The following is a 27,950-nucleotide window of genomic DNA, read 5'->3' on the forward strand; positions in this document are numbered from 1 at the left end:
TGAGATGGAGTGTTTAAAATAGTGCTCTTGAGAGGAGGAGTAGAGACTTGGAGTAGCTGCAGGTGGAAAGGGAGCCAGCTGAGTATAAGCAAAATGATAAATCATGCATCTGCCCTTTTATTGTTTTGAAATACATGTCCAGTTAAAGTATGTCTAAGTGAAATTGTGGAAAGAACATTAGACTGGGAATTGGGGGACTGCCCATATCCATCTATCCAAGGGAGAGAGAAAGAAGTATAAGTTACAGTGTAATTTTTGTGCCCAGAGCTCTTAAACTATTAGTGGATTATACCCATCATCTTGCACTGATTTTTAAGTGATCTGTATTAGAGAGCTGTCATTCTGAACCTAAATGGAAAAGGTGTTATGAAGTTCATATGGCTTCAGTTGGGCCTTAAAGGAGTGGTCGAGTTTCTATAAGTGAATGTGAGGGAATTACTCTAGACTGAGATGAACCATTACAGCCAGAATTCAGTGAGAGTTTGATGTTTGAGGAAGAGTGAGTAATTTTGCTTCTTCATGGAACGAACTTTGAATAGGCAGTATGGTTTAATCCCTGCTTCAGTGGGGATTGAGAGGGGGTAGCGTGTCATTTTGTTGCCAACCTCAAACCATCCTATTAACTCTTCCATAATTAGCTCTTGCATTGTCTCAAGTGGCACAGATGTGAGGTATACTTGAAACTAAAAAGTTAATGTAGAAGTGATCTTCCTGTACATATAGATTTAGGACGAAAGGCTGTTGGCCGCTCTTGAGCCTGTGGTATTAATTATTTGTTTTCTCTTCTTGAAATAATCAGATTCATAGCATCAATTTAGTTTTAGACTTCTGTTCTAGCAACTTTCCGAGGACTAAATTTAAAATAAATATTGCTATACCCTTGAACTGTTGCAGTGGTCATTCTTCTTTAGTAACAGTATGGTGGCATTTGGCTAGACTTTTCTGATTCTCGGTACCCAAATAATAAATAAATATGCATAGTGATGACAGTGTTTTTCAAGTACATTTCTACTTGTTCTTTTAGTGACTCTTCAAATTCTTCTGGACCAAATTCTAATTTCATCACTTCTTTTATTTCCTGTTAGGCAGATGGCACACATTCCCTCCACATTATATCTGACATTGAGGCCCTTGGCTTTTTTTTTTCCCCTGAAATTATTTTGAATATATGGTGCCATTACTGTTACTGTGCCTGATACGTAACATGTCATTCATCTAAATAACACCTCTTGAGCTTTGCTTCTCTAGGAAACTTTGCCTAATTAAACCATCTCATTGACTCCTATAGAAAGCCTTTGATTGTATTTCATTTGGTTGTCTAAAGTTAAATGCTTTCTGAAGTACAAACCCACAAGTTAGAAATTTCACTTAAACACAAATGATCATAAAATACACATTGCTCCTTCTTCTACCTACCAGATTCCCTTTTTCCACACTCTCTCTGGATAGCCAACAACCTCTCCTAGGATGATGACACCATTAGGTGTCTAGAACCCAGAGGTAATCCAGGGTTGGCCATCAATACTTCATTCTCTTTGAGCTTTAGTCTAGAAGGACATGGGTCCATCCTGTCATCCTATGTCCTTCTGTCTTTGATGGCTTCACTCATTCCTTCTTAGCTGTCTTTCTCACAGGCCCTATGGTTTAAGGTCCCCTCACCTATCCAGTTTCTTTAACTCTTGCCCAGTACTTTTGGAAAACCACTTTTATTGATTTCTCTTCCCTCCTTTAAAATCCAGGATTCTTAAGCTTCTTGTTTCTTTTCCTTTCTGTATTGTCTTCTCTCATTTAGAACATTTGTAGGTGCCTAATATATATTTGTTTAAAGAATGAATGAATATTTTAAGGCCATATTTCTTCAAATTAGAGAGTATCTGGATCTTGTACTTCAGAAGTTTGAGAACCACTGCATTACATTAAATGCTGTCATTTTGGGTGATTGCCTGAAACCAACATAATTATGAACACAAGATTGGGCATTGAAATTATAGCAATACTTGATTATAATGTTATTATCCATTTGGTAATCTGTAATCTTTTTTAAAAATTATCGAACTGATTAAATAGCATTTAACAATTATCTTAGAAAAGATAGAGATTCTTAATAAAACTTTCATGTACTCCTCCGCTGAATTCATAAACTCCAATTTGAGAATCATTCTAGGAATTTGCTGTTTGTTAGCACTTTATTCCAAGACGAAAAAGATGGATTGAAATTGTCTTGGTGAAAGATGTGGGCAACCTGTAAAATACATTTTTTTTTTTAAGATTTATTTATTTGACAGAGAGAGACACAGCAAGAGCAGGAACTCAAGCAGGGGGAGTGGGAGAGGGAGAAGCAGGCTTCCCACCGAGCAGGGAGCCCGATGTGGGGCCAGATCCCAGGACCCTGGGATCATGACCTGAGCCGAAGGCAGATGCTTAACGACTAAGCCACCCAGGCACCCCTACATTTTTTTTTTTTTAAGTGATTTTGATTTTGGAAATGAAATTATGTTTTCCTTGTTATATCCTATCAAGAATGTTTTCGGTGGTAGGTCCTGGGTGGGGTGGGCAGCACTAGTAATTGTGGGTCACTTTAGATCAGTGATTCCACCAGGGTTGATTTTTGCCCCTCAAGGAACATTTACCAATGTCTTACAACATTTTTGGTTGTCGCAGTAGGAGGCGGCTGCTACTGGTGTCTAGTGGGTACACACCAAGGATGCTACACAGGATAGCCCCCACAAAGAAGTAATTATTTTGCATAAAGTGTCATTAGTGCTATGTAGCTCACTCTATTTAGTATTTTCAATACTATTTTCAATACTATTCAACTATCATTTAACCTTTCTGACCCTGGATTCTTCAGGAAAGGAACGTATGGATGGATGTCTTAATGCCTCTAACAACTAGCGTTAACATAGAGCAAGCAGTGGGAAGAGAATGGGACCTTTGCTGTACTTTGAGTTCTCTTCTGCATTGTTGAATGCATCCTATCAGATTTTCTCTTTAATCAGGCAGGTGTTGTGTATCCTCCTTTATGTTGGTAGTTTTGGTTAACAGAAAAGCTGTCCTCAGAAGTCACCACTTTCCCTCTTTTAGCTGGTTATTCCACTATCCATAATTGGATAGCATGCTTTTATTGCCACTTCTTGATTCCTTGCATTCACAATTTGGCATCATCTATGGACTTCTATCCATATAGTTACAGCTACATTCTGGATATGCAAATATTATCCATAGCTGAGCCAAAGAGTAAAGCTTTTATTACTTTTTCCTTCTTGCATAGTTCTGTCTTACACAAAAAATTTTTACCCAAAATCTATGTAGTTATCATTAATTCTACCTTAGACTCCTTGCCCCTTTTCTAAATCTTCTTAAGATATTCAGACACCTCAGACATCCTGTCATTTTCATTTCTTTGAAGAAACTTCTCCTCAAGCCTCTTACTTATTGCTCCAATTTGGACTTCTTGCCTTTGTACATCATGTAATCCTGAGGTCATCAGCCTGGGGTTTCTTACTTTAATAAAAATTAGACATCTTTATTCTCCTCTTGAGTAGAGTGCATGGGAGATATAATCTGGATGTCTGAAAATGTCTTTATTCTATCCTCCCACTTTATTGGTAATATAATATATCTGGATACCTTTGATAATTTTGAGGGCATGACCCATTGATGGTTTTGCACCGATGTTGCTATTAAAAAGTTTGATGACTTTCTGATAACTGAGCTTTCATATGTAACCTTTTAAGATCTTCTATTTGACCCTATATACACACCTTTCACAGTGGTTTGCCTGATTAACAACTCTGAGGTCCTTTCACCTTGTCTGATCCTTTAGTTCTAGGAAACTTTATTCTATTTCCTCTTTGGGTTTTTTTGTTAGTGTTTTTGTTTTTGTTTTTTTTGTATTCTCCTTATGGACTGTCTGTTTTTTGGATACTGAACCTTTGGGAGATGCTTAGATCATGAGAGTGGAGCCCACATGAATGGGATTAGTCCCTTCTGCTGTTTGAGGTTACTGCAGAAAGATGACTGTCTAGCAAGTGGGCCCTCACCAAATACCTGCTGGTGCCTTGATCTTGGACTTCCCAGATTCTAGAACTGTGAGAAATAAACGTTTGTTGTTTATAGGCTGCCCAGGTATATTTTGTAGGTATATTATAGGTATTTTTTTGTTGTAGCAGCCTAAATAGACTAAGACTATCTTCCAAACCTACTGTATTTTTCTTTTCTGCTGTAATGTTAATTTTTAAAATTTCTTTTCTCTGAATATTCCTCCTCCCTTTTATAAAAAAGTAAAATGTCCTGTTTTTATTTCAGGGTTGCACTGTTTTATCTCTGTAAGGATAATAGTTCTTTTGAATGTTCTTGTACAAAGTATCTTTCATATTTGGGCATTACTTCAGATATCTAAGAATTCTTTGTTGCCTGTCTAAGGGTGGGAAACCAAAAAGCCAATTGGAAGCTCTGAATTTTTGAGTGGGACTTATTGACACTGACTGTCACTGTCAAGTGATCTGACTTGGCTTTTGTGGTGAAGAACATCTGATATAAGTTATTTAGTGCTTTCTATTTGGAAAGATTATATTCAGTAGAGAAAATTTATCTAGTCTTTTGCCTTGAAGTTGAAGCTCTGGCTTGACTGCCTATGATTTAACAGTTAAGTGGGGGAAGAGATCTGGGTTTTTCACATATTCACTTAATGCCCCCTCCTTCCAGTACTGTACCTGGCCTTCCAATAACCTTATGTCTCTGGAGATGTTTTTACCCTCTTCAAAAAAAGTCTTCAGTATGGAGGTTAGGGAGGGGCAGTTACCCTGCTCTGTAAATAGGACAGGGTTCTGTGTTGTCTGACTGCTCAGTCCTGCATGTTTTAGCCTCCCTTTATCTGCACTTTTAGAGGCAAGTGGTAAGTCAGGTTGGTTTTTGGCTTTCTCCACTCCTGATTTTAGTATTTTGTTTTCTTGAGTTAGCTAAGAAACTACTTAATTTGTCTTTTTATTTCCAAGTTTCCCCAATTTTGTTGTACTATTTCTGCACCTGTTTTCTTCTTTGGAGTGTATAGCTTTCTTAAAAAACACACACACACACACACACACACACACACTTCCTCTGGTTGTTTTAATGAGATTTCAGGAGGGAATTAGAGGTAGTTGCATGTGTTCAGTTAGCCATCTTTACCCCCTGGTAAACCTCAATTGGTTTGTTTAAATATCACTGTTACAGTGGTATTGGATTTCAACTGTATCATTCAACCTACTGATTCAGTAGGTGTTCATAGGGTCCCTAGCTGGGAACTTAACCATCGTTTATAATGTTATGGGTGGAAATCTGTTCAAAGATCTGTAATTTCAGTTTACACATGATCTGTTCACTTATAAGATGATAAAATGTATTTGCCTTGTCACATAAGTACATGTTTTTCTCTGTCCTGTAAGGTAATTTTTCTCAGGAGAATGATCATATGCTTCAAGTGCTTACTGCTGCATACCCAAACTCCACCACAAGTTCTGATTTATTATTCATTTCCAAGGCAAAAGGAAGGATGCCCAGTAAGATGTTAGGAAATTCTGTGACCCACAAAATTTAGTTAAATTTTCTCTCACAACAGATCTATTCATGCCTTATATGAGAGTGAGGATAAAAGAAAAAGGCGGTTTATTGTTAAGGTAGTCAAAAAAATCTGAATCATCAGCTTTTCCTCGTATCTGATTTTTTCCTTTGCTCTGAGTGTTTTAAGCTATGTACTACTGCACCTACTTAAGGCTTTAACTTAAAAGTAGAAGTAACTATTTTTTATCATTGTGTTAACGTAGTTCAGCAGTTTGGTGTGTCTGTGATCCCTGGGATCATCAAGATTTCAAAGGGTATGCAAGGTCAAAATAATTTCCATGGTAAAACTATTTCCATATAATATTGAGATGTTAACTTGCCTTTTTGACTCTCCTTATTAGTACTGTGGAATTTTCCAAGGACTCCATGACGTGTGATGATGTCATTGCTCTGCTAAGATAAATGTAAAACATCCTTCTCACTAAATTTTTTGAGACTTGCAGCCTAGTTGGATAAGACCCAAACTACTCAGGTCTGTAGTGCTATAGAAAAGATCATGATTTTGTGTCCAGTTGTTGATCATGCAGTGAGAGTGCTTGCACTCTGCTTAGTTGAGTAAATTTTAAAGTTTCCTGCCTACAGTTTACTGTGATCGGATTACTGATGTTCTTTATTTTTCTTTTAAGATTTTATTTATTTATTTATTTGAGAGAGAAAGAGGGCATGCGCACGTGCACGCATGAGGAAAAGCAGAGGGAGAGGGACAAGTGGACTGTGCACGGAGTGCGGAGCCCGAGGTGGAGCTAAATCCCAGGATTCTGAGATCATGACCTGAGCCGAAATCAAGAGTTGGTTGCTTAATTGACTGAGCCACCCAGGCCCCCCTGATTACTGGTGTTCTGAGGGACCTAATGAGAGTCAGCTAGTTCAGCCCTTCATTTTACAGATAGGAGACCAAGACCCAGAGTGATTGACTTGCTTTTAGGTCTGTGGAGTGTTTTTAAGTTTGGTGAAGCTGTTTGGTTCCCAAATCTACCTTAAGTATTTGATAAATTATTACAGCAGTTCTCAGATTTTTTGGTCTTAGGACCCCATTATACTCTTAAAAATTATACTTTTAAACTCTTTAAAAATTGTTTGTGTGTTAGCATATATATAGATGTTTACTGTATTAAAATTTAAAACAGAAATTTAAAAAATACTTACCAATTCATTTAAAAACAATTATAAACCCATTGCATGTTAACATGTTTTTTAATGAAAAATAAATGTATTTTTCAAAACAGAATGACTTACAAGAATGGAGTTGTTTTGTTTTTTGAAAATCTCTTTAATATCAGCATAACGAAGGATACCTGAATTCCTTATCTGTGTGTTTATTTGAAGTAAATGAGGTAAATCTGGCCTCATCCAGCATGTAGTTGAAAAATGGAGGAACCTTTTCAGATAATTGTGGATACTCTTCTTTGATATTACAGTACAACAAAACTTGATGGGTGGTAGTTTCTTTTTTTTTAAATTTTTTTATTGTTATGTTAATCACCATACATTACATCATTAGTTTTTGATGTAGTGTTCCATGATTCATTGTTTGTGCATAACACCCAGTGGACGGGTGGTAGTTTCTTAAAGATTAGTTGTGATGTGGAATCCGAAGACCTGTCAGTGGACTTTCCATTCTTTGTTACATTAAAATCCCCTGGTCGGCCTTGAATTTTGAATGGATCTTTTATCCATGCCTAATTTTGAAACATGTGTTGCTATTTGGAAAATAATGGTTCATTGAGTTAAGCAGATCTTCCAAATGCTGATATAATTATATAATACGGAAAAGCACATTTGTTAATATCACCACCAATATCATCAGAAATGTCTTTTTTAAGTATTGAGAAGCTATCAGGTTCACAGTGTCAGATATTTCTCTAAATTCCAATTTTTGAATAAAAGCTCCAGTTTTATCATTGGCAACACAAATGTCAGCTGTTTTTCTTAAAGCAACAAACTCATTTATTTTCAAGAAAATGACATATTCTCAGATCTGAATAAGTATAGTTTGGCCATTGTTCAAGTAAAAATGGTGTTCCATAATTGTGCAAGTGCTTTTCCTTAAGACAGCATCTTACATTGGTATGCGGCAAAAGTGTTTGCTTATACTTCCCATTTTGTCAGATAGACTATTTAAATAAAGATGTACTCAGAGATTGAGATTTAATCAGCTAAATCAGGGCCAGCACTAGGATGAAGTGATTGAGGCACCTAGGGTGCAAAATTTAAGAATTTGCTACCTGAAAGTGAGTGCCTCTTTAAATTTTGCATGGGAGGTTCTTCACTTGCTACACCGTGGTCCCAGCTCTGAGGTTAATAATTTTACTGCTTCATCAAGGACTTCTTAAGTGAAACTAAAAAAAAAAAGTTTGTCTTTTTTAACTGCAAATGTATGGAGGTAAAGAATACAGTATTTAGCTTGGGGCCACTGTCTTAATTTGTGCTGAAACTGAAGCAGTGTAGCCCCGCCCCCCCATTTTTCATTTTTCCTTTTTTTTTTTAAAGATTTTATTTATTTGGGAGAGAGAGAATGAGAGACAGAGAGCATGAGAGGGAGGAGGGTCAGAGGGAGAAGGAGACTCCCTGCTGAGGAGGGAGCCCGATGTGGGACTCGATCCCAGGACTCCAGGATCATGACCTGAGCCGGAGGCAGTCGCTTAACCAACTGAGCCACCCAGGCGCCCTATTTTTCCTCTTTTTGCGTTGCTTTTGCATCATCAGTGCAAATGTCAGCACGATGAAAAAGACAATGTTTTGGTATTACTATAAAAGTAATTTTTACATTTTATCTATTTGGGAAAGAGTGCGAGCAGGAGCTCACCAATACGTGCACGAGTGAGCGGGGGTGGAGGGGCAGAGGGAGGAGAGAATCATAAGTAGGCCCCACACTCAGCGTGGAGCCCAACACGGGGCTCAATCTCACAACCCTGAGATCATGACCTGAGCCGAAATCCGAGTTGGATGCTTAACCGACTGAGCCACCCAGGTGCCCCGATATTACTATGAAAGTAATTCTAATATCACAGACACCACCTGGGTTCCCAGACCATCTTTGAGAACTGCTGAAAACTAGTGCTTTGCACCTTCCACAAGATTTGACCATCAATACTTAAGCTACTTAAAATGTTATGGTAATGGTTCTCATCTTCCCTGCACATTGAACTCACCTGTAGTGCTTTAAAACCACTGCAGAGGTCCCACCCCTAGAATTTAATTGGTTTAGGGTGCTGCTTGGATGGTGGGATTTTCACAAGCTCCAGAGTTGATAACATTATGCAGCCAAGGTTGGGACCTGTTTTATAGGGGTTGAATACTGTTTGGATTAGCTGTTTACTCATGTTTTCTACATTGAAATAAAATGTAATTTTAAAAAGTAGCTTTGGCACTGTTCCTGGGACAAAAAGCGGTTAGATTATGACACCAAGTGGTTTAAAAACAACTTGAGAAATAGCAGTCAGTTCTGTGAAAAAGTATACTTAGGGGGAAATTTACTAGTGATACCTTAAAATGAGGTTGGTAATTCTGATTAGATTTTTTTGGCCTCTGGTGGGTTGCTTGCTAATTCTAAGAAGTTCAATTTATAGAGTTTATTCACTCTGTAGAAAGCATTATATTAGTAATTGAGTACAAATAATAATTTCTTAGAAAATGGAGTTTAATGAAAGCCCATTTTTCAAACAAAACTTTTTTTCTTAGAATTAAAATTTAAATATTAAGATGGTATTATTCAAAGGATTTTTTTTCTCTTTGTTTCTTTTAGAATTAAAGTTGGGAGAACTGCTTCATGATAAGCTGTAAGTATTTGTGTCATTTGAAATAGTGTAGTTAATACTTCTATGTTTTTTCTCGTGTGCAATAGTATTCCTTGAGACCTGGGTAATATTACATTTCAAAGCTGTAAAAATAAAATGAATTATAAATATATTTTTAACATTGATGAGTTATTTTGGGGCAGCTGACCCTAGTTGTGATATGAAATGGTTGGACTTAGTGAAACTGTGCCTCATGGTCCTTTCCTTGAGAGTTAGATATATAGGATGTGGAATTTCTTGAAGAAAAGTTAACAGGCTGTATGTTATCTATAATAGGCTGGTTGATTACCAGAGATAAGTGAGATAATGGCTGGATGAAAGTAGATCGAGAATCCCTGGAAAGGTGAAAAAAGAGAGGTGCTTGATTCTGTTTATACTACCATAGATAGCCTCAGTTCCCATACTGCTCTGGCCAGATCAATTTCAAGGTTAGAAATATTAAATGTTAAATTAGTGGCCGAGATTGGACATTCGGGAAGCAAGGGTAGACCCTGAAATTTAGTTCTTCTCAGACTCTAGTGTGAATTGGAATCATCCCACACATTGAAAACACATGTTGCTGGGCCCCACCCCCAGAGTTCCTTCTTTAGGTCTGGCGTGGGACCACAGAAGTTGCATTTCCGCCAAGTTCCCTGATGAGGTTGATGCTGCTGATCCAGGGACCAACTACACTGGTGCTGCCTGCAGTTCTAGGAAAGCTATAATGAAACCATATCACAAGCTAATGCAGGAAAGAGTGTGGCTCCTGACTGTGGAACAAGATTTGAAAGAAGTTAGCTGGAGGGACCAAGCTCTCTTCATTTCCCCAAGTTTTTGGGTTCAGCCCAGGGAACATGATTGCCAGCAGCCTCCCCGGACCATCTATTTAGTAAAGTTATATTTTTGTGATTCATATCTCCCTTAGCTGTCTTGTCTTTTATCCCTAGCATACAATCTTCTAACATGCTATGTAACTTTTTATCTTTATTGTTTATTCTCTGTTTCCTTCCACTGGATATAATAAGGCAGGCAAATTTGTTCTGCTCACTCATGTATCCTAAGTACCTAGAACCATGCTTAGAACATATTAGGTGCTCCTGGAATTTGTTGAATGAATGGAATAGCTAACTTAATGCTACTATAGTTTCCATAGAGCTTTACTAATTAGGCAGATACCTCACTAGTCTAGGGTTTTAGTTGTGCCATTAAAAACTTGATTTAGTTGTTCTCTTGTAATAAGTGGATACTTTGTTTTAAACTAATTCAGACATCAGAGATGAAACAAAAACTTCCCATGACACTGCCCCCACTCCCCCACATGCCTGTTCTTTGCCCAGAGATGATAACTATTACCAGATTGTTGCATGTCTTTCTAGACCTATAAATATATTTACATACATTAGTAAAATCTGTAAAATTAGTTAATTGTAAGTACGAATCTACAGTATGTATTTTGAAAATTCCTTCCCAATTCAGTGTATCTTGGAGCTCATTCTCTGTTAGTATATAAGTTCTACCTTGTTCATTTTAACTGTTGGTTTGTATTGATGGACATTTAAATTGCAATATTTTTGGTAACATGGGAAAATTGAAGACATTTAATTTTTACAAGCCTTTTTGTATACATGTACAAATAATTTTTAGGATGGAAGCCTAGGAATCAAATGACTGGATTTTAATGGGTTCAGCCAGACTTTCCTAAACAAAAGTGTGTATCAATTTACACTCCCACCAACAGTATATGAGAGTAAACTAAATATATTTTTAAAACTTTCTGAATGGCCAGAGAAATTCCTCATTGTTTTGTTTTGCATTACCTGATTACTTTTGAATTTGAGCAGCTTTTCACCTTGTTATTATTAATACACATTTTTTCTTTTGCAAATTGTCCATTCCTGTTGTTTGCCTCTTTTTTTTTTTTTTTGGACTGCTTGCCTTATTTATATGTACCAGGTAGTTGTATTCTGGATAACTTTTTGAAAATTATATTAAAAATATCCAGCCTAGATAATTACGGAGTTCCAGCTATGGTTTATTATAGGCACATATAAACTAGTTTTGTAAATTATTGAAGAGTCATTTGTTTGTTTGCTTGTTTTAGGTTTAGAACTTAAATCTGCCTGCAGTTTACTTTTTGAAATTGTGTAAATCAAAGATTTCACTTTTTTCCAAATGGTTAGCCACTTGTCTCAATGGTATTTATTGATTAACCCACTATTTTTCAGTACTTTGAAATTCTTTTTTTTTTTTTAAGATTTTATTTATTTACTTGACAGAGAAACAGCGAGAGAGGGAACATAAGCAGGGGGAGTGGGAGAGGGAGAACAGGCTTCCTGCTGAGCAGGGAGCCCGATGCGGGGCTTGATCCCAGGACCCTGGGATCATGACCTGAGCTGAAGGCAGACACTTAATGACTGAGCCACCTAGGTGCCCCGAAATTCTACTTTTACCAAATATAATTCCTACAGAAATGGGTTTGGGGCTGTTTGCTCTTGACCTGTGTATTCTAGAATGCTTTCAGTTATTATATCTTAGAATATCTTTGATATTTGATGAATCTCTATTGTTTTTGTTGAAAAATTCTCTTCCATTTTTGCATGTTTTCCATTTTGGCATGTTTTCCGTTTTGGCTTGACAATCTCTTTGAAAAATACCATTTGGGTTTTGATTAGCATAGACTAGAGTTGTCTTCAATAATATGTTCATCTTGTCAGATTAGCTTTTTTTTTTTTAAAGATTTTATTTATTTGACAGAGAGAGAGAGACACTGAGAGAGGGAACACAAGCAGGGGGAGTGGGAGAGGGAGAAGCAGGCTTCCAGCAGAGCAGGGAGCCCGATGCGGGGCTCGATCCCAGGACTCTGGGATCATGACCTGAGCCGAAGGCAGACGCTTACCGACTGAGCCACCCAGGCGCCCCGATCTTGTCAGATTATCTTGAAGCATTAAGAGATTTGAGGGATTGCAGGGAAGAGTCTGTCTCAAAGCTGGTTTTGATGTCTTGCTGCCTTTCTGAGAGAAATGATTTAGTGTAGCAAGGTAGATGTCTTGATTTTCCTGGTAATCTAGTAGCTTAGACTAAGCAAAATATGAAGTCAGTAGCTTCATCACCTGTCAGACTTTCTTTTAAGCTTTTTTTGTTCCTGTCGCATTTTTTTGAGGCATTTCTCCATTAACGATACGCTTACTAACTAGTCCACAGTGCATCACAACTATCTGCTTTTATGGCTAATAAGCCATAAAAACCAGCCACAAATAAGAGGATTCCTGGATTATTTTTCATTATGTTATTGCCAGAACTTTGGGCATTACAGACAGTAATGTGCCACATTATTACTATTATTCAAGATCTAAAGAAAATGTTTGATGATTATTCCAACATTGAGAAAATTAAAGAAGGCAAAGTGAAATCCATTATAGATCAGTTGATCTTTTTTCCAAAATTTCTAATGTGCAACATTTTGAAGGAAACACAAAAAACATTTTTTGTTTTCTTTTCTCCCCCGCAGTGCATGTAAAATAATTTGAGTGACAAATACATGGAATAATTTTTATGTTATGTTTCTATTTAATTGAAATAGAAGTGGTAGCAAATTGGGAAGACTAAATACATAGAATACCATAGTTATTTAAAGCACTATAATTTTATATCATTGTGGTAATCTGGATAAACTTAACTGGTTCAAAAACAATTTGGTCAATTTTTTTATTTGCAGATTTGGCCTTTTTGAAGCCATGTCTGCCATTGAAATGATGGATCCCAAGATGGATGCTGGCATGATTGGAAACCAAGTTAATCGAAAAGTTCTCAATTTTGAACAAGCTATCAAGGTAATTACCATTGTGCTTTTTGTGTTTTATCATTTGTTATTTCATATGTTAAAACAATGAAAATCAAACTTGGCGTACTAAAGTATAATTTTTTAAGATTATCTCAGGTATATAAATAAAAATTGGTTATAACCTTTAGTTACCTCTTTTGAAATCTGTAAAATCTGTAAATTGTTCAAAGTCTTCATTACAAGCTTGCTCTAAATTTGTGTGTCTGTTTATTAATTTTTTTTAAAGATTTTATTTCAGAGAGAGAGTAAGAGAGAGCACGAGTGGGGAGAGGGGCGGGGGAGAGGGAGAAGCAGACTCCTCGCTGAACAAGGAGCCCGATGAAGGGCTCAATCCCAGGACCCCAGGGTCATGACCTGAGCCGAAGGCAGACATTTAACTGACTGAGCCACCCAGGTGCCCTGTTCATTAATTTTTGAAAGCATTTCAGTATATATTCAAATACCAGGGTAGTTGGTTAAGGGATTAAATTTTATGTATTAATACATTAAGCAAGGTGCTTGTGGTTGTGAATTTGAATTTAACTGTGAGGATTGACTTACAAATTTATTCATAGTTGACACAGAGTTTAATTTTGCATATTTTATGAGGAAGGATTTGCTAAACAAAATTTACAGGGGCGCCTGGGTGGCTCAGCCGTTAAGCGTCTGCCTTCGGCTCAGGTCATGATCCCGGGGTCCTGGGATCGAGCCCCGCATCGGGCTCCCTGCTCTGCGGGAAGCCTGCTTCTGCCTCTCCCTCCGCCTGCTTGTGTTCCCTCTCTCGCTGTGTCTCTCTCTGTCAAATAAATAAATAAAATCTTTAAAAAAAAAAAAAAAAAAAAAATTTACAAGTAGTATAGTTAAGGGAAGGGTTTTTTAAAATGTTTGGTTGGGACACCTGGCTGGCTCAGTCCAGTTAAGCATCTGATTCTTGATTTTGGCTCAGGTTATGATCTCAGGGTCTTGAGGTTGAGCCCTGCGTTGGTCTCCACACTCACTGGGGAGTCTGCTTGAGGTTCTCTCTCTCCCTCTCCTTCCCTGTACCCTGTGCGCATGCACGTTCTTTCTCTCTCTCAAATAATTAAAAAAAAAAAAAGTTTACTTTTCTCTTTGTAAATAGTTTTGATCCTAAAATGATTAATGTTTATTAATACTTAAAACTAATTTGAACTGTTTTTTAAATACTTGTTGGTTTGACTTTTTGTTTCTTTGTAAAGGCCTTTAATCTGTTTCAAATTAAGAGGCTTTGATTTTTCTTATTGAAGATCGAATACAGAGTTGGTATCTTAGTTTTTATCAGGTGATGATATAGTTCTAGAATTTTTATTTTTAAAATCTAATTTTTGGAAGAGAAAATGCTACTGGACATAGAAACCATAAATTTGTAAAAAAAAAAACTTCTCATATGTCCTATTTCTCCTCATTTTTAGGATGGCACCATTAAAATTAAAGACCTCACCTTGCCTGAATTGATAGGGATAATGGATACTTGTTTTTGCTGTTTGGTAAGAGTTGAAATAACACTTGGTTAATCTAAAAACTGTCACTTCCCAGAAAGTTTCCTGGTTGGGGATTATTGACTTAGAGACAGAAGGCAGGAAAACTTGTGCAGTTTCTTGCAGTAATCTAGGTGGGATGTGATGCTCTTGACTAGCAGTAGTAGTAGTAGTAGTAGTCTCTAGTAGTAGTGAGTATGAAAAAGAAAAATGAGTGGCTAAGGACTGGTTAGTTCTAAAATTGTGAATTCCCTACCTTATGGATTTTGATTGACTCTGTGAATTCCCTACCTTATGGATTTTGATTGACTCCATTGTGGAATTGATTACTTTTGGATGGTATGTAAGGCAGCATTCTAATTTCATTAATCTCCAAGTATATTGCAAACTGAATTCTATATGAGAATGCTTCCGTTAGATAGCTAATCGTATTTATGGTAATGATTCTTGAAAAACTTTAGTCAGTGAAAGTGAATTGTAATTCTGTTGTCTCTTCTGACTTTCCCTTTAATCATCTTTGAAATGCCATGATTAATAGTACATTTATTTGGGTCTGTGGCAGTCTAGCCCTTGACTCTTGGGTCAATTTAGACTTTGCAGGCTCTCTGTGTTGTCTTAAACATACACATACATTTATTTCTTTATAGATAACATGGTTAGAAGGCCATTCCTTGGCACAGACAGTATTTACGTGCCTTTACATTCACAATCCAGACTTTATAGAAGATCCTGCCATGAAAGCTTTTGCTCTGGGAATCCTGAAAATCTGTGACATTGCAAGGGAAAAAGTAAATAAAGCTGCTGTTTTCGAAGAGGTAAGATTTTGTAATATGAGAATTCCTGAAGCTCATTGACCACTTTATTAATTGTGATATATTTAAATGATCATATGATATATATTTTTATCAACAAATATAGTTAAAAACAGTTTTTAAAAGTGATGCTGTGCTGTTTACAAATATATTGGCTGAAGTGAACCAGTTCAGAGAAAGAACTTTAGTTTCAGTATATGTTCTTTCCGTCAGTACCATTCATTGAGTATCCATTATGTGCAGAGTATTTTGTTCTGGGTATTGTGGGAATTCACAAAGAGAATAGAAGACACAGCTTCTTCCCTCAAGTCTCTTATAAATTATAACACAGAAGTGCTATACTTTCTTTGGTTAAGAGGGAGCTAAGGAAAACAAAGGTATAAAGAATATTTTAGGGTATAAACATATTCTTCCAGTTTGTACAAAGTACTTTGCCCTGAGGAAGTGTTGTGAGTTTTAGACATGGAAAGATGTTTTTCTCCTTATGAGAAAAAATAAGGTTTCAGGCACTAATAATTTTAAGGGGAACTATGATAGCATTTAAAATTATTGATAAGTATTTTTAATTCTTCCTTTTGTTGAAACTTATGTTTCTTTTTAACACTGTTACTGATCCAAAATAAATATCTTAGTCTCCTACAGTGGTTCAGTCTATAATATGTATAGCTTTTCTAAATTTATATTAATAATGTGAGAATAATACAGCTAATATGACTTCACATTTGAATATACAGCTTGTGAGTTGTGTATGAAATACTGTCTACTTTTTACACACTCATTGGTTAGGTAGCTACTTATTTTAATTGCTGTGGGTATCATGGAAAACCTTACCCATTTCCATGAAAATTTTAAAAAGATTAGTTCAAGTTAAGTGAGAAGAGATATATATATTATTAAATACTTATATTCTCACACCACACCGAAAGGACATCAAAAATCCTAATCCTAGGGCAGAGAAAGGATTCATTTAGCAAACAGGGCTATAGTAGTTGGTTAGCACCCTTGAAAATTAACTTATCATCATTTTATGTCTCCCTTAATCTGTTGGGTTATTATAGCAGAATACCATAGATGGAGTGGTTTGTAAACTGAAGTTTATTTCTCATAGTTCCGGAGACTAACAAGTCCACGATCAGGGCACCAGCAGCTTCGGTGGCTTGTGAGGGCCTGCCTTGTGGTTCCTAGACGGTTATCCTTGCCCGGAGTCCTCACTTGGCACAGGGTGCACAGGAGCTCTCTGGGTCTCTGTTACAAGGGCGCTCATCCCATCCGTGAGGGCTCTGCCCTCATGACCTAATCACCTCCCTGAGGCCCCACCTCCTAATACCATCACAGTGGGTGGTAGGACTTACATATGAATTTTGGGGGGACACAAACATTCAGTCTATGACAACATCAAAATAAATTGCAGATAGATGAAATATTTTAAGTGTAAAAAAAGTTGTTAAAAAGACAGAAGGTAGTTTATAGAAAATGAAATGGCCTTTAAACATAAGATATGTAACTTAAGAGACATGCAGATTAAAACTGAAGATACCATTTTTTACCCATTATTGGCAAAGATTAGAAATTTTGTGTAATGTACTTATCGATGAGGGTGAGAAACAGGCACTCAACATGTGCTGTGTGTGAGAAAGAGACGAATAGTCATTGCTTCCCTCTTTTTAATCTTTAAATTCAAATTAACAAGTTATAGTGACAGCACAAAGAACAGTATATATCCCTCACCTTGATTCAGCTGCTATTAATCCATTGTCCCATTTACTTTCTCAATTTCTCTCTCAGGTATGTATGTTTTTTCCTTGAATCGGTGGAGAGTAAGTTGCATACATTATGACCTTCTCCCCACAAACACTTCTCAGTGTGCGTCTCCTAAGAAAAAAGGTACTTTCATACACAACTACAGCACAATTATCAACCTCAGTGAATTTGTAATAACAGTCCACTCTCCATATTCTGTTCCTGTCAGGTGACCCAGTAATATCCTTCTTAGTGTTTTTTTTTTCCCTGCGGTTCGGGAGCCAGTCTAGAATCATGTCCTGCATTTAGTTGCCTCTTTAGTATCCTTTAGTCTATAGCAGTTCCTCTGCCTTTCTTTGTCTCCATGTCATTGATGTTTTTGGAGAACACAGGCCTCTCCTGGTTTGTCTTTTTTAATAATGTTCCTCACTTGGGGTTTGTGTGTTTTTTCTCCTGATTACATTTAGAATATGCAATCCTGGTAGGAATATGATGTAAATGATATTGTGTCCTCCTCCTGGTGTCACTGCTGAGGCATACAGTATGCGTCTGCCCCCTCAGTGGTGATGTTATTTTGTTCCAGGGTGTTTTCTGATATGGTTACTGTTTTCTCTCCTGGCATGTAATAAGCCTTCCATAAGGAAACTCTTTAAGGTCATACAAATATCCTGCTCATTAAAATCTTTCCCCTAGATTTAGCATACACTGATGCTTGTGTGGACTAATCTTCACTGTGATGGCTGCAAAATGATGATTTTCTCACCTTAGCACCTCCCCCCCACATTTATTAGTCAGGGCTCAGGTTTTCACTGTAAGCAAGACTCAAACATTTTTATGGTATTATAAACTCACACAACTGTTTTAAAGAGCAGTTGGTAATATCATAAGTTAAAATGTATATGACTTACCACAGCTGGTTCACTTTTAGGAATTTGTTCTACAAATCTGTGCTGTGTACATAGATTTATGTACAAGGACATTAATTATAGTTTTGTTTGTAGTAATGAAAGTCTAGAAACTACCTTAATGTCCATCAATAGGAGACTTGTTAAGTGATGCTACCTTCATACAGTGGAGTATTATGCGCCCTTTACAAAGAAGGAGGTAGGTTTATGTGTACAAGTAAGATTAGACCTCCAAAATAAAGTAAAATAAGTCAGGTATAGGAAAGTATGTATAGGTTTCTTTTTTAAAATGGGAAGTAGTTAAATCTTCATTATAGTAAGGTAACTGGAATCTTGAGGGTTGGGATATACTTGTTTGTGCTTTTGGAATTTTTATTATGTGCCTGAATGAGTTTGTTTTAAAAGTAAATGAAAATTTTTCTGTAATGTAAGTAATTATAATTGAAATTCTGCATATTCTCTGGATGAAGGACTTACAAATGGGAGAAATCATAAAGGAAAGTACCAATAGGAAAAAGCTGATAGAAAATTTTTTTCAAAAAAATCTAGGTAACAAAAATAATCTATATTTCTGTGTTAAAATCTCATTCAAATAAAGCATAATACTGAAGCCCAGATGAATAGGCAGTAAAATAAACAGCTTACTCATGGAGGAGGGGAATAAATGACCATAGCATTTAAAAATTTAGTCTCAGTTCATCCAAGAAATACAGTTAAAATAATTCATTTTTCATCTATCAAATATATTTTTAAATGAATATTCAGTATTGGTAAAGATGCAGTAAGTTGTCATTTGGTTTTTATTAGTGGGAGTATGCATTAGCACAACTGAAACTAATTCATCTTTAGAAGTCAGCCTTAAATGATTAGAAATGTGGATACTTTATGTGAAAACACTTTAATCAGTTTTTAATAGTGAAAGTTGGCAACAACCAAAATGCCACCATTAGGGTTTGCTTGAAGTAAATTATGGATAATTTATTACACATAATTTATTATATAGAGTTATGATAGTGAAAACAGTGTTTAAAATCATGGGGGAGTGTGGTGCCTGGGTGGCTTAGTGGGTTAAGCAGATGCCTTTGCCTCAGTTCATGATCTTAGGGGCCTGGGATCGAGCCCCAAGAAGGGCTCCTTGCTCATTGGGGAGCCTGCTTCTCCCTCTTCCCTCTTCCCTCTGCCCCTCCCTCCTTCTTGTGCGCACGTGCTTTCTCTCAAATAAAATCTTTAAAACATGGGAGAGTGTATACTTTAAAGGGTTAGGAAAGCAGCACACAGTATAACCAACTATGTAAAAATAAGACTGGAAAGAAGTATAAAGCTCCTGGGCTGGAAAAATTGTGTTTTCTTGTTTCTGTAAACTTTTCAGATTTTTCCAGATGAGTATGTCTTGTTTTTATAATTAGAAAAAGAATTGATTGCCTACTGAAAGTCCTTAAGAGACCTGGTAATGAATAAGAATAAACTGTAATAAACAAATCATTTCTTTGAAATGGCTGCTTCTGCAGTTCCTAGGTGCTGGTATATTTTGTCCTCAGATGTGTGTCTGCTTTGTTTTTACTTCTGAACTAGAGACATGTGTCTTTCTTAATATCCTGTATACATGTGCAAAATGGGAACCAGTGTTCCCCTATCAAACCACTGATCCTCTTGCATTCTGCATCTTGCAGAATGGTATCTACAGGGTTATCTAATTGAAATCTTTTATTTTTACCTTGCAAGTGTCTTCAACCTTTTGAAGCTTTTCCTTCTCTGATTGTTCCTGCTTTAGTTTGAGCTTTTGTCAGCTTCGGATTTAGGTTCTTGAGAGTGTGTCTGCACTTCTCTTTCTGGCCCAGTCTTTCCCTCTAGGCCACTCTCTACTTGACTACCACTTAGCTACCATCTTAAAAGTAGGTAATCTGGTCATGTTCAGTTTTGCTCTTTGAAAATTTTTCCTGGAGTGGGTGTTCTAATAAAAAGTAATAATACCTGTATATATTATGCAAAATCAAGTAGCCCATAGGATATAAGATGGAAAATTGTAGTTCTGTGTTCTTTCCTTACTCATTCCATAATAATATTAAATTCTGTTTAGCTTTTTCCCACTATTTATTTCCATATTTCTGGATAATAGACTTATATTTTCATTTCTAGATATAAACAATTTTATACAGTTAATTTATACAATTTTATACAGTTTTAACAATTTTTTTTTCAGTTTTAACAGTTTTTAACTAGGATATGTCAGCACATTTTTAGTTTATAACTGGCATTCACATATTACCCCCTCCTGTACCCCAATAGTAATTCGGTTTTGGTTAAGTCATTATTCAGTGTTGACATTACTGTGATTGTATAAATGCTAATGACAGAGGAGCCAGAGTGGTGTAAGCATACATTTCCTTTCTCATACAAATTTTTATTTTTCTTGAAGGTGATAACTGCCTCTTTCTGGTTTGCTTAGTTTTCTGTGTACTTCTCCTTGATTCTTCCCCTCCCATTATTATGAAACATAATGAGATAGTCTATCAGTCTATATATTTTTTAAAATTCTTTTTCTTAGCTCCTTTATTCTCTAGCTTCAGACTGGATCAGTTGCCTTCTAGGTCCACTGTGCAGCTGTGATCCCAGGTTCTATTCTCCTGGGAATTCCATTTCCCTTTCTTTGTTGTTAGTTTCCTAGTTATCTGGATTTCATTTATTTTTCTTAGTTTATTATTTGTGTGGTATAGCATTTCCAGTTCCATGGGCAGAGACAGGGAGGGAATTGTTTTTTGAGAACTTGCATGTCTGAAAATGTCTTCCCTACTCTCACGCTTGATTAAAAGTTTGGTTGTAATAGATTTTTAGGTTGGAAAATCATTTTCCTCAGAATCTTTTAGGCATTATTCCAATGACTCTTAATTTTAGTGTTGCCATCCTGATCTTTTATATGTGACCCATGTTTTTTCTTTGGAAATTTTTAGGATTTTTCTTTCTAATGACTATACTTTAGGCTTGGTCATTACAACCCTTTACTGATCTCAGTTTGGAGTATCCTATTCTCAGACCACCACGTGTTTCTATGTTGCTTGTGTTCTGACTCCTACAGTTCACCCCTACTTGGACTCCAGTTTATTATATCACTTTTTTACTGTCATTACCCTTTTGACTCTCTTTTCTCACTTTAAATCCATCTTCCTTCATTACAGTTACTCCCTTGCCTACACTTTCAGCTCTCTGTCTCTCTTGCCTTATTGTACCTCAATTCTAGTTGAGTCTAGCCCTCTATCTACTCTGTCTTTCTACTTGCACATCTCAGTGTGACTAGAGAAAAAAACATTCACACTGATTGGTCCTACTTTCAGTTCATCACCACTAACTTCAAGCAGGCTCCTTCCCTACGTCATTCACTCTCCCTCTCAGACTTCTAACACTTTCACCATCCTCACTTGAAGCAAACCTACCTTCCTACTGCACTAAATAAATGGAAGTAATCTCACCTACCTGCACAGGTGCTCTGTGTTCTTGGCCCTTCTGGCTATCTAGAAGAACCTTCTCTCTTATCTAAGGGTGATCTCTTCTGCTTGTGCATTGGATTCCATACCCTGTCTTATTAAAAAATATTCCTCTAGCAATTCTCCCCTCTGTCCCTTGCATAATGAATTTGCCCCTCTACTGGATCATTCCCATCTGCATGTTAGCATGGCTTTTCTTCCTCCATCTTAAAAATACCATTTCTTGGCATAACATAACTTTAGCTTCTGCTCCATATTATGCAGTTCTTTTCAGCCAGAATCCTTAAGAGGTGTCCATTCTCTCTTGAATCCACTCTAGTCAGGCTTTGAATAGTAATCCACCAAAACTTCGTCATCATGGTCATCTAAGACCTCAGAGTTGCTAAACCCATTGGTTAATATTTGGTCTTAAACTTGATTGGTCATCAGATTTTTGACATGGAGTCCATACTTGAAACAAGTTATTTTCTTGGCTTTTAAGATGCTCTTTTTCCCTGATTTCCTGCCTCACTAGTTCTTGTTTGTCATCTCATTCTCTAAGCCAACACTGTCTGATACAGAATGGAAGCCATATACATCATTTAAAATGTTCTAGTAGCCTATGGGTGAAATTTTTATAACATTTTATGTAGCCCAGTATATCTAAAATAATATTTCAGTATATAATCATTTATAAAATATTAATGAGAATTGCCAAAATATGGAAAGAGCCAGATGTCCATTGACGGATGAATGGATAAAGAGGATGTAGTGTGTGTGTGTGTGTGTGTGTGTGTGTGTGTGTGTGTGTGTGTATATACACACATATACATACAATGGAATATTTCTCAGCCATCAAAAAGAATGAAATCTTGCCGTTTGCAACAATGTGGATGGAACTAGAGTGTATTCTAAGAGAAGTAAATCAGTCAGAGAAAGACAAATACCATATGATTTCACTCATTTCACTCATTGAATTTAAGAAACAAAACAGATGAACATAGGGGAAGGGAAGGAAAAATAAAAACAGGCAAAACGTAAGAGACTTTTTTTAAGATTTTATTTATTTGACACAGAGAGAGCAAACACAAGCAGGGGGAGTGGGAGAGGGAGAAGCAGACTCCCTGCTGAGCAGGGAGCCCGATGCGGGACTCGATCCCAGGACCGTGGGATCATGACCTGAGCTGAAGACAGACGCTTACCGACTGAGCCAACCAGGCGCCCCGAGATTTTTTTTTTTTTTTTAAGATTTATTTATTTAGAGAGAGAGTGTGCGCTCGAGCAGGGGGAGGGGAAGAGAGAGAGGGCAAGAAGCAGATGCCACACTGAGTACAGAACCCAATGTGGGACTTGATCATAAGATCCTGAGATCATGACCTGAGCTGAAATCAAGAGTCGGACGCTTAACTCACTGAGCCACCCAGGCACCCCAAGAGATTCTTAACTATAGGGAACAAAGGGTTGCTGGAGGGGAAGTGGGTGGGGGGATGGGGTAATTGGGTAAGGGGCATTAAGTATGGCACTTGATGTAATGAGCACTGGGTGTTATATGCAACTGATGAATCACTAAACTCTACCCTGAAACTAATAATACACTATATGTTAACTAACTTGAATTTAAATAAAAATTAATGAGATGTAAAATTAAATTTTTTTTGTAGCAAGTATTCTAAGTGTGATATGTATGTTGCACTTACAGCACATCTCAGTTTGAACTATCCACATTTCAGGTGTTCACTACTTAATTGGCTGTGTGATGGCCATATTGGTCAGCACAGTTCTAAACACTGGTGTGGCTCAGGCCCTATCTTTACACCTCTTCTCTGTACTCATTCCCCTGATGATCTCATGCAGGTTCATAGACTTAAATTCTGTCTCTGCTACTGAAGCCTAAGTTTGTATCCTCAGCTTAGACTTTATAGACTTCCCTAAATCTCAGACTCACACATGCTACTGCCTATTCTACATTTTCCGCTTGGATGTTGAGCTCAGGCATCACATTTCCAAAATGGAGCTGCTGATTTTCCCATTGCCTCCTAAGTTCTTCCTTCTGTAGTCTCCTCAATCTCAGCAAATGGAGCTCCGTTCTTTTAGTTGTACAGAACAAAAACTTTGGAGTCATCCTTGACTCTTCTCTTTCTCTCATACCTCACATCTAAACCCTCAGGAAGTCCTGTGAACCAAAGGTTGGCAGTCTGCAGCCTGCAGGCCTACCCAGCCTGTTGCCTATGTTTTTTATGGCCCTGGAGCTAAGAATGTTTTTCGTGTTTTTAAAAAAAATTTAAAATTTAAAAAAATTTTTTTAAGATTATTTACTCACTTCAGAGAGAGCACGAGCACGAGCCAGGGAGTATGGGGGCAGAGGGAGAGGGAGAAGCACACACCCCACTGAGCAGGGAGCCTGACACAGGGCTTGATCCCACGACCCTGGGATCATGACCTGAACCGAAGGTAGACGCTTAACCAACTGAGCCACCCAGATGCCCGTTTTTTGTGTTTTAAATAGTTACATTTAAGTAGTCATATGAGTACCTATATAATATCTCCATTTTACCACTTGGCTTGTAAAGCAGAAAATACATATTATCTGGCTCTTTTAAAAAAAGTATCCTTGACTGATACTGTTTATATGTTTAATTTATTTATTTGTTTAATTAGTGCCAGGCACTGCGGCAGGTACTGCTGGGTATTTGCACCTGTAATGATAGGCATATATTGCTTTGCTGTGCAGGGTGAGGGTGGGAGGGAGACTAAGAATGCTCCTCCTGGCTCAAATGCCTTTTCTCCTTTTTAAGAAAAAGTCCTACTTATCTTTAGACTTGGATCCCAGTCTCCTGACTTGCCCATACAGACTTCAGTTTTCTTCTCTGCCCTTCTTAGCACATTCTTCTGTTACAGCTGGTGCCTACATACTGGCTTGCATGGAACAGTCCTACTTGGCACCTTTTATCCTGGTGTAGTTATTAATAGCATCCCCTTTTACTCTCAGTAGTATGCCAGTTTGAGTAATAATGGTATGGTGCACCCCTTACGGTGTACCCCTTCTCCTGTCTTTTTTTTTTTTTGAACATGGATGTGATATTTGGAGGTAGGTCCTGCTTCATTTGGTCAACATGTAAATCTAAGACAGCCTCAGAGCTTAGGATGGTGAAGCAGAAAGAGTACTTCTGATATTCCTGTTATTTGGCATGATATAAGTAAGTATGCATCACTTAAGTCACTGTAGTTGGATTTTCCTCTTATTTGCAACCAAATATATTTTTTAATACAAAGATAAATAAATTATAAAAGTTTTGGTTTGCCTGGCAAAGAGTAAACACTGTTACTCATTTGGTGTGTATTTCTCCAGATATTTTCTATAATATGTATACACGTGTATTTTACTTAACATGATGGAATTATGTAAACTATTTGCAACTTTTTTCTATAGACAATAGAGAATAGATTTCTGTATGTACCAATATATTGTAGGTAGAGAGCTACCTCATTGTTTTTTATTGGCTGCATAGCTTTAGGTTAAGAGTACAGGTTTTGAATAATTATTTCTGGCAAGAATTATTAAAGGATGCTAAAACTAGTAAACAAAAGTATAACAAGCACAGGTTTTGTACCTAGCCTCCAAGTATCTTCCCACAAGATACTAATTACAAAGGGAAAATGATTCGTTTACAGTGAAGAAACATGGCAGATACCACCTTAGCTAAATGGCCAGACTTAATATCACCAATAACGGGACGGTTCAGCATCATGTGCTTCCAGATACAATGCTCCACGAGAAGAACACAACATCACTTCTGTGGTATTCCTATTAAATATGACATAAATTGGATTTAATCTTGGAGAAACATAAGGCAACCCCATACTGAGGGATGTAGTCGTTAAAAATAACTTCAGCCCAGGGCGCCTGGGTGGCTCAGTTGGTTGGGCGACTGCCTTCGGCTCAGGTCATGATCCTGGAGTCCCTGGATCGAGTCCCGCATCGGGCTCCCTGCTCAGCGGGGAGTCTGCTTCTCCCTCTGCCCCTCCCCCCTCTCATGTACTCGCTCTCATTCTCTCTCTCTCAAATAAATAAATAAAATCTTTAGAAAAAAAAAAAAAATAATAACTTCAGCCTGTACTATTCCAAAATGTCAGGGCATGAAAGATAAGGACCAAGGAAATGCCCCACATTAAAGAGATATGAATTTCCAAATTTGATCATTGTACCATGGTTATGTAAAAGAATGATTTATGGTTTTGGGAAATCACACTGAAGTATTTAGAGATAAGGGGGCATCACACTCTATAACTTAGTCTCAAATGTGTAAGAAAAAGTATAGAGAATGATAATGCAAATGTGGTAAAATGTTATTTGAAGAATATGGGGGAGGAATATGGAACTTCTCTGTACTATTTTTGTATTCAGAAATTTTTTCAAAATAAAAAAGTTTAAAAAGTATAGCCTCTGGGGATTGATATCACCTAAGTTTGTGTTCTTTCTCTGTCACTTATATGCTTTGTGGTGTTTGGGAATTTAAGTTTCTATGCCTCAGTGTCCTCATTTATAAAATATAGTTTGTAATAGTCCCCATCTCAGAGCATTATTTTGAGGGTTAATGAAGTTAATACAAGTAAAATGTTTACAACAGTGCTTGGCACATAGTAAGTACTTAATAATGTTAGCTGTTACTATCATTTGTATTCCATTGTATATACAGTAAATTACAAGCCACTTATTAGTAGACATTTAAATTGAAGTCTTAATCTGAATCATCTGTGGGCATGTTTTACCCTTGTAGCTTTATTGTGTTACTCAGTATCTAGTCTGTAGAAGGTACTCAGGTTTGGTTGAATGAATCAAGTCATTTCAGGAGCATCTGAAATCTTTATGCAAAGTACTTTATCTGTGAAATGAATTTTTAAAGCAGTAGTAAGTTGTAACCGATATACTGTAATTGTTGTTTTAGAAGGGGTTGAAAAAAATTTTACTTTATTAGAATATTACATTATTAGTACAGTCAAGATCACTGGTTTGGTTGGAATCACATTTAGTACTGGTATTGGGTGTTCTACTGCAGTTATGATTGTAAATGTTTTACTATTCCAAATTTCTTTGTGGGGCTGCATGTTTTATAGAATCCTGAGTATCCAGATAACTTTCTGCAGTTATATCTTGGCAGTATTGTAAAGACATTGTAAAATACAATAAAGAACATGGGGCTTTACCTCTCAGGATATCTTCATCACCCTAGTGGCTGTGATTGTATTTTGCCATTGTACTCCTGGGTGTCTAGCCCATACCAGCCCTCATTGTGTGGTCTGGATGAAAATGGTTCAGATACGAATAAGTGAGGAGAAAATTTTCCTTACTAGTCTACACCTCCAAATTCTTGATTTCAAAATTATTACCCTTTGATCGCTACAACTTACTTTTTGGTTTCCTTATTCTGATTCCCCAACTCCTGGTATCCTTCAGTTCCACAGAGACCTCCAATTCCCAGATGCTGCTCCTTTAGTTTTCTCTGTTACTTCTGTTGTGTCCTCATTTCCATGGTCCAGTGGTGAAATCATTCTTTCTCAAACACCCTTAACTCCCTTGCACCTCTCATCTCATCATAATGTGTCACTTGTATGGCAAAACCCCAACCATCTGCCTGCTTGCTGCTTGCACCCAAACAGCAGAAGGCTGCTAGAGAAAACCCACATCTGTGTGTCTATTCTCACTTTAATTTTAGGACTGCAAATTTCAGATGGGCGCTCAGCACTAAAGACAGTCCTGTCCTTCTGTGGTAAGCTTTCTTTAACAGCCTCTCAGTGACTTTTCCACATCTTTTACTTCTCAAAAACTCCATTGCCAACCCTCCTCTCTGTCAGCTTACCTTGTACCTTAATGAAATATTAGATTGAATCAGATGTGGGTCGACGTACCCCATCTTCTCACAATCACACGTGCTAACCTGTGTTGGTACCCACATCATCTGCTTTGTCTTGTGAAAATGCAAGTACCCTGACAATCTAAGTTCAGCCTCCTCTTGTGTTCTAGATTCTGTCCCCTCTTGCCTTCTGCAGTCATTAACCCTTCTTTGTATTGCATTATTAGTGTCTCCTTCCCTACTACATTATACCTTTGGCGTATAAACATACTTAAATATCATTCAGTTTAAAGCAACCCAGTTCCCTTGATCCCATGGCTCCTTATATCCAGTGTCATTTCTCTGCTACCCTATGCAAAAAACTCCTTGAATGAGCTGTTAATATTTATTTTTCCTATTTGTTCTCACCCTCCTATTAGACATTCTTTTTCTACAACTGCACAGAAGTTGGTCTTAACAAGGTCCATAATATCCATCTTGCTAAAATCCA

The 27,950-nt window shown here is 37.1% G+C and overlaps 1 protein-coding gene across 4 annotated transcripts in view; it reads left to right on the forward strand.

Moving 5' to 3' along the window:
- NAA35 (N-alpha-acetyltransferase 35, NatC auxiliary subunit) overlaps positions 1-27,950 on the forward strand; it is a 97,791-nt gene that overhangs the window by 2,852 nt on the left and 66,989 nt on the right. For all 4 annotated transcript variants that reach the window (XM_032392959.1, XM_032392957.1, XM_032392961.1 and 1 more), the window contains exons 3-6: positions 9,347-9,380; positions 13,093-13,207; positions 14,628-14,702; positions 15,341-15,508. In XM_032392959.1, coding sequence (XP_032248850.1) covers positions 9,347-9,380; positions 13,093-13,207; positions 14,628-14,702; positions 15,341-15,508 — 392 coding nt within the window. The remainder of the gene's footprint in view (positions 1-9,346; positions 9,381-13,092; positions 13,208-14,627; positions 14,703-15,340; positions 15,509-27,950) is intronic.

Source organism: Phoca vitulina, unplaced genomic scaffold (assembly GCF_004348235.1).
Source record: "Phoca vitulina isolate PV1807 unplaced genomic scaffold, GSC_HSeal_1.0 scaffold70, whole genome shotgun sequence".
NCBI classification, from domain to species: Eukaryota; Metazoa; Chordata; class Mammalia; order Carnivora; family Phocidae; genus Phoca; species Phoca vitulina.